This window comes from Dipteris shenzhenensis, chromosome 16 (assembly GCF_047967505.1).
Source record: "Dipteris shenzhenensis isolate YYH24624 ecotype China chromosome 16, Dip_SZ_1.0, whole genome shotgun sequence".
Classification (NCBI taxonomy): Eukaryota; Viridiplantae; Streptophyta; class Polypodiopsida; order Gleicheniales; family Dipteridaceae; genus Dipteris; species Dipteris shenzhenensis.
This window is the reverse complement of record NC_141611.1, coordinates 7,182,264-7,190,048: the sequence shown is the minus strand read 5'-3', so window position 1 is coordinate 7,190,048 and position 7,785 is coordinate 7,182,264. Positions and strand designations below refer to the sequence as shown.

At 42.7% G+C, this 7,785-nt stretch overlaps 1 protein-coding gene across 3 annotated transcripts; it reads right to left on the bottom strand.

Annotated features, from left to right (window-relative positions):
- Positions 1 to 1,651: 1,651 nt before the first annotated feature.
- Positions 1,652 to 6,629, bottom strand: LOC147892481 (pentatricopeptide repeat-containing protein At3g03580-like). 3 transcript variants are annotated; one of them, XM_087387387.1, is made up of 5 exons: positions 6,160 to 6,629; positions 5,713 to 5,983; positions 5,546 to 5,625; positions 5,117 to 5,304; positions 1,652 to 5,009 (listed from the first exon to the last, which is right to left on the bottom strand). In XM_087387387.1, exons 2-5 carry the CDS (start codon positions 5,888 to 5,890, stop codon positions 1,952 to 1,954), a joined length of 3,504 nt encoding a protein of 1,167 aa, XP_087243513.1. In that variant the 5' UTR covers positions 5,891 to 5,983; positions 6,160 to 6,629; the 3' UTR covers positions 1,652 to 1,951. The 3 variants fall into 3 exon arrangements, with proteins under 3 accessions (XP_087243513.1, XP_087243511.1, XP_087243514.1); XM_087387385.1 differs by having other exon boundaries at positions 5,713 to 5,894; XM_087387388.1 differs by having other exon boundaries at positions 5,713 to 5,891.
- Positions 6,630 to 7,785: the final 1,156 nt, after the last annotated feature.

Here is a 7,785-nt window from a genome sequence, read left to right as displayed (position 1 = left end):
ATATAGTTGAGTCTTACAACCATAAATTTTGGGACTCCTACTTGCAAGTTTCACCTTTCAAGAAAATCTCTGACAAGACTCAACTCGGGAAGTACGGGCAGGACTCACTCCAAAGATACATGCCCAAGTGAACACTAAAGATATTAAAGAAATATCAGATTTTATGCATTCAGCCAATGTGGCTAGTCTCATGTACATGCAGGATCCTACTAGTGTGCCTTTACTACAAGTAGGGATACCTTGTGAGAAAAAGCCGACGACCCCCAAGATTGAAACAAGAGAGTATCCCAAGGCTCAGAAGAGGGGATTTCAGCCTCAGAAGCCGAAGGGAAACTAGGTACAAAGGTCCTATAAGGGAAGACCACAGTTTTTACCCTCGAACAGATTGAAACTTTTAGTAAAGAGGGTAAATGCTTCAGATGGGGCAAAGAGGGGCATGTGGTTGCCCAGTGCCCAAAAAAGCCTTCAACTCCGAAGGAAAAAGAGGCAGAGAAGCCACGGAACCGCACAAGCTAATGGTAGGAGGAATTCCTGACATACTGGGTCATGTTTCAAAACCAGAGGAACGAGATTGCTGCTATCATGGGGCAAAGTCAGAGACCAGCAAGCGCTGATTTTATTTGATCCAGGGGCTACCAATAATTTTATATCAGAGGATTTAGCCCTGAGGCTGGGAATAAAGACGGTGGAGTTGGGTAGGGCTTTAAATGCTGACCAGATGTTCTGTGGGAACCCTGTGCCAGTCACTCCCTTGATAGGGAAGCTCCATCTTCATGTAGAGAGTTATGTGGATCAGGAAATCTTCTTCATTTCTCCATTGAAACATCATAATGTAGTCTTGGGTATGCCTTGGTTTCATCGCAAGGCAATGAAGTTGACTCTTCCTGAAAGAGTGCTAGAGTTTGTACATAGGGGCAAAGTACATCGTGTAGTTGCTAGGAATGGAGGGGAAACTATTCTCGGCCATAGAGCCAATCTTAATAGTTCCAAATTTGTATCAGTCATTCGAGGTGGACTGTGATGCTTGTGGGGAATGTGTTAAGGCTGCATTGCATCAAAATGGTCATGTGGTGGCCTATGAGAGCAGAAGACTCCGGGATGCAGAGAGATATCTGGAAATCTATGAGAAAGAGTTGTTGGTTGTAATTCATGCCATCCATACATGGAAGCATTTTAAATAGAGCTAATTGCTAGAAAACTAGGGGTGAAAAAAAAAGTAAAATCGGAGTAGTATTGATCACCCAAACAGAACTTTTAGTCAAACAAGTAACGCGTGGCTAAATTAACCTTAGTCCACAATTTCAGTATGGAGACCAGTGCACTAGATTTGGGATGATAACCAGCTGGTGTTTGTAACTCTAAATTCAACTATACTTTGATCAAGTGGAATGAATCTATCGTATGGTACACCATATTTGACCCTCAGAGATCATCCTGAAGATTGTGCTTATCCCTTATCAGAAGAACGAGCTAGACTAAACCAACTGGATCTCCAGTAAGTTGAAGCAACATTTATGTAGACTTGATTTTTCAGGATCTGTATGCTTGCCGAAAAATCAACTTGAAGAAGAGACATTAGAGAGACAGGAAGAAAACAAAAGTAAACAGCAAATGTCTATGGATTTTTTTGAAGAATTGGTATAACATTTTGATGACTGTGTCAAATCAATTACAACAGAGCTTTTTCCTTTAGTCAAGGAAAATAATGTACAAAAGGAACTATAGTCCTGTGCAAGGTCAGAATTATTTACTGCATCTTGCATTGAGGCTTGAGCATTCATCCAATGCTTTGGGAAAAATTTCTCCAACCCCATAGTATTGCAGACAGGCAACTGGACTTCCTGCCAGCAAGTAGCTAATGTTGGGTGGAGTTTGACTGCAATGGTACAGAATCAGCTCATAGGCATGTTATACATTACCCAATGACTATAAAACTGTGTAGAGTTCTCTGTCAGTAGTAATCCTTACAAGAACATAATCCGTCTTTAAATAGGTGTATACGCTGCTCATCCACTACAATGATCTCACGCTTTTCAATTTGGGATATCAATTGTGTGACATCGTGACAGTCAGTACACATGCGAAGGTTTTTGGATACACGAATCGTTGTTCCTTGTGGCATATTTAGAAGGCCAAAAACTATGGCTTGCTTCTCACAATGTCCACACAATACATCTTCCTTTTCCTTCTCTGATGTGGACTGCAGCACAAGGTCCAAATGTGGCTTATATCCTTCTGCCTTCATTTGGACACTCAATTTTTTAATCTTTGCATCAATGATATCACTTTCTGGATGGAATTTGTCCCCCCCAGTGAAATTATGAACCTTGTTATCAACCTCAATGAAGGCCTGCCCTGGCTTCTTCCATGCATTTGCACACCTTCTTAGCTTTTCTATGTTGACTGCATCCTCCCACCTACCAGCAACAGCATAAATATTTGACATCAACACATAGGCTGCACCATTTCCACAATCCATTGTGACTAGACGATCAAAGCATCGTCTTCCCAAACAAACATCTGCATGTCTCCTACAGTGAATAAGCAAAGACTTCCACCCTACCATATCAGACCGTAATGGTATTGTTTCAAATAAATCTTCTGCTGCACTCAAATGTCCTGCACGGCCAAGAACTTCAGCGATACAGGTAAAATGCTCAAAAGTTGGTGCAATGCCAAAGTCTTTCATTGTGTTCAGATGAAGAAAGCATTCATCCACAAGACCCAAGTGACTGCATGAAGAAAGAAGGGACAGAAATGTCACATCGTTTGGCTCTAAACCCTCTTGGCGCATGCCATGAAAATATTGTAGAGCCAAGTGGTAATCCCCATACCGGGCACACCCTGCAATCATTGCACTCCATGTCACCACATCTCGAGTTGACGACTCGTCAAACACCCTGCTTGCATCCTCTAGGCTTCCACATTTCACATACATGTCAATTAGGGTGTTGACTATTGGACCATCTGACCCAAGACCTCTATCAATGCTGTGATCGTGGATCATTTTGCCTTGAGAAAGGGCTGCTACAATGGAACACGCTTTCAGGAGGCTTAAGAAAGTGACTCGATCTGGCTCTATCCCTTCTTGTTGCATTCTGTGGAATAGATGGAGAGCCTCTTGACCACACTCATGTTGAACGTATGCTGCAATTATTGTTGTCCATGTCACCACATCTCGGTTCAATGATTCATCAAACACCCTGTGCCCATCCTCAAGGCTCCCACACTTGGCATACATGTCAATCAGGGTGTTGATAACCAACACATCAGAATCAAAACCTCCCTTGATAATATATTCATGAATCAGCTTGCCCCAATCTAAGGCAGCTACACACAAACATGCTTTCAAGGTGGTTACAAGTGTAACCTGGTTTGCCTCTGTGCCCTCATGTTTCATCTGCTGAAAAAGTCGAAGAGCTTCCTCACCAAGACCATGATTAACATACCCTGCTATTGTCGTTGTCCATGTCACCACATCTCGCTTTGGTGAATCATGAAACACCCGGCATGCATCATTGAAACTCCCACATTTCATGTACATGTCGAGTAGGCTGTTGATAATAGTCACGTCCAGCTCAAGTCCTCTCTGAACGATGAGGTTATGTGCCAGCTTGCCCTGATCTGGAGCTGCTGTGTGAGAACAGGCTTTCAAGATACTAACATATGTGGCCCTGTTTGGTTTCAAGCCATTCATTTCCAGCTGATAAAAAATATGAAGAGCCTCCTGACAAAGCCCATGCTGGGAATATGCTGCGATCATTACATTCCATGTCACCAGATCACGCCGTAACGAGTCATCAAAAACCCTGTGTGCATCCTTTAGACTTCCAGACTTAGCATACATGTTGATCAGGCTGTTCATAGCAAGTACATCAGTGTCAAAGCCTCTTTTAACGATGTGGCAATGGATAAGCTTTCCCTGCTCCAGGGCCACTACATGGGAAATTCCTTTGAGGATGCTGACAAATGTTGACGTATTTGAGTCAACACCCTCCTGGGCCATTTGCTGGAGAAGGTAGAGAGCTTCTGAAGTAAGCCCATGCTCAGTATATCCTGCAATCACCGCATTCCACGTAGCAACATTCCGCTTTGGCCCTTCATCAAACACCCTGCGTGCATCCTTGAGGTTACCACATTTTCCATACATGTCAATTAGCCTGCTAACAAGAAATGGATCTAAATCAAGGCCTCTTTCAATGACTTGCTGATGTATCAGCTTCCCCTCATCTAGAACTGCTGCAATGGAACATGCTTTAAGAATGCCAACATATGTGATTCTATCTGGTTTTATGCCTTCCAGTTGCATTTGGTGGAAAACCCTGGCTGCTTCCAGACCATAGCCATGGTGTGCATATCCTACAATCATTGCATTCCATGTTACCACATTCCACTTTTGCATGTTATCAAATACTTTTCGTGCATCTTCAATACTCCCACACTTGCTGTACATGTCGATTAACGTGCTAACAATGAAGACATCAAAATCCAAACCTCTTCTGATAATATAGTCATGGATGAACTTGCCCTGATCTAGAGCTGCAGAGTTGGAACACGCTTTCAAGACTGCAGCCAAAACATGCCCATCTGGTTTCACCCCTGAACATCGCATTTGGATGAACAATTTGATGGCCTGCTCATCTTCCCCAAGCTTAGCATGTGCAAAAATTATTGCACTCCATGTGAACACATTTGGCTTAGGCAGTTTGCTAAATACTTGGTTGGCTTCCAATAAACTCCCACATAAAGCAAACATGCGGATAAGATGGCTCCCCAAATGGGCATCTGAGTCATATCCAAATCTAACAATTAGGCAATGCACTTTCCTACCTGCTACAACGTCTTCTGTGTTGATGCATCTCTGCAGAAGACATAACAAGATGTCACTGGAAACATATATCCCTTCCTGGTCCATCAAATCAACAGCACAGACTGCTGAATGCAGCCGCCCCTCCTCACATAAATTTTTTACAACCTGAGATAGTACGGAATAATCTTTTGCTATAACCCTGCATCATTTTGTCACGTAGAGTGTTACAGCAAAAATACATGCAAATTACTTAAGACAATGCAGGAGGTTTAAAAATAGCATTGCGGAAATTGTTCAAGAGTAAACCTGTCGCATCTTCCATTTGCACTACAGTCCATATCACACTCTACCAAATAAAACGATCTTAGTATCCTTCCAAGTTGTGCTTCTTTCTCTTTCACAGCAGGTAAGTGCTCTTGACCCCTAACCCGGTCATCAATCCATAAGGCATCCTTGGTTGTACCATGCAAAAGTTCTGGAAACCCTGCATCCCTCTGCAGCAGCACACAATCTAGACTAAGAACTGGCAACAAGGTGAGACATGCTTAGCCCTAGCACAAAGCCTTGAATGCACCTTATGACACCATATAACCATGCAATACAACAGTGGAAAAAGACTTACCGAGCCCTGAATCTACCACCTAAATGTACAGTGATCACCTCTTCTCATGACTCTACGGATTGAAGCATCACATCCTACAATTACCAAGCTTGCCCTCTATTGAAATCACTCACTTTGTTAGATCTGTTGTCCCACCCTTGTAAAGGATCTGAGAAAAACTTCTTGCTTACTTCAAGCATTGTCGTTGTCATATCTGCAAACAAATTCATGCTGATTCAAGATCAAAGAAGAAAATTCAAAATATTCCTGTTTAAACTAAATTCATACGTCTTGCACACACCTTGCTTACTGCTGCTCGTAGAGCAAAATTGGCAGCCTTTTAGGCTGAGCTCTGCAATTCCTCCAGTTTCCAGTTTGAAGCAGGAAATTTCCTCGTTAGGACATTGGGGGAAGGACGCTTGTGTCTGTGAATCAGATATACGCCGTATTGGATCACCAATGAGCACTGCGTGGCCCATCCTTCTTTTGGCAGTTATAAACAGAAAAAGGTCTTAGTTTCTTAAAGTAAGGAGCTGCTGTTCGATTCCTACTGCATTAACTCTCTCTTACCCCTGGCATAGAAAGAGTAACGCATTAAATAGGTGAAAAAGAAAGCGACTACAACAGCCTTGAATTGGTCCAGACGAAGACGTAGAAGAAATACAGTTAATTCCATGCTTGTCAAATTTTGAACAAAAAGGCAACTGCACACTATTAATGCATAGATATTTCAAAGGTAACAAGATACCTTGCATCGCTCAATGTAAATCTTATCTCACTCCTTCGACCTGGTCCTCATTTCTTAGAACCTACGATACGCAATTCGTTAAGGCAAACGGAGAGCACCGCGGGTCCTGAAATATCGTCTGGAAGATAATGAAGCCGATAGTTCGGAATTTGCAACAGGACAAGGTCTTTTATTGAATTCATCGGTGGTTCAGAGTGCAAAGATCAAAGCTTCGAAAGAGAGCATAGATAGAGGCAAAGGTGAGCCCCCATAGCAATCTGGGCAATCGAAGCAATGCTGTGTGTAAGCTTGATCATGAATTTCGTTGGCGTTTATGAGTGTGATGGTGCGATAGAAAAGGTGAAGGTTTGAATGGAAGATGAAAATCGTTGAAGTCGATGCTGCCACGATTGCATAATAAGATTTTTTGGAAGCGGATCGGACACTGTTTTGTGTACAAAAACCAAAACATGGTGATGGCAAGCTTCAAATTCATCCATCAACGCCTCAATCATTACTACACATTTCTACAAGGTTTATTCTTTCAGGAACAATCCAATTATGACGCATTTAATAAAAACTTGCAACGTAGGAAGGAGTGCACTCTTCCAAGAGAAAACATTTTTATCAATTTTGTAAAATCTGTCAGATTTTGGTTACATTTTAGCTAAAATCATCTTGCAAACTCTCAAGACAGACCTCTTGAATTTTGGAACCCTGCAAAATTTTAGGCAATTCAGTTACATTTTTAGCTAACAAGGTGAATTGCATCCAGCTGGCCTGCCTCTATGTTGTGCGAGGCATCGTTGTATGAAGGAGCAAGTGGTCTACATGAACCTTCTCCCAGTTCTTGGGATATTGTCTAGTGTGGATCCATAGATTGTTGTTGGTGCATGCCGTGGTGGTGCATGAGGCCTTCTAGACAAGCCAAGCTTGATGAATTGTGGTTGAAGTCACCCAACGCGTAGGTTGGACTGGAGCGTGGAACGAGTTGTTGCAAATTCTGTAGGCCTTGAAGCAACGTTATTGTTTTGGCGGATGGCAACTTGTACAAGTTAAGGATAGCGATGTCGTTGCCATCCGACTATTGGAATACAATTAGCAAACATTGGCAGCCTGTGTCATACGTTTGCTGGTGGCAGAGGAGGGGGATTTCTGGTTTGTAATACATGCCAATCCCGACACCCTTGTGCATGTGAAGGTTCTGTAGTGTTGGTAGCTGAGTGGTGTTGTCTGGGGTTGTGCGTGTTTCTTGCAGGCATAGTATTATTGCATCGAGCATGGCTATGGAACTCCTTACATCGTGTCCATGGTGAGGCAGCAACTGTGTATCTAAGGTTTGCAAGGGTCTTTTCCCCATTCCCTCTGCTGGGAGGTTGCTTTGGTCAAATGGCCACCAATGAGTTAATCTTAACATCGAGATTTCTTATTGCACCATCGAGTCTACTTGTATATGTTTTTGCTCCAACTTTGATAGCATGAAAAGGTTGGAAGGGTCACGTACACGAGAGAGAGCTAGCCCATGTGCTAGTATGTTTGAAGGATCAAATGCAAGCGCTTCCATTGTTAGCCCTTGCGAGCGGCAGAACAGCAGGCTGTATAGGAAACTATTCATGTGAGAGGGTATTAAAGTGGTTCTTTTCTGAG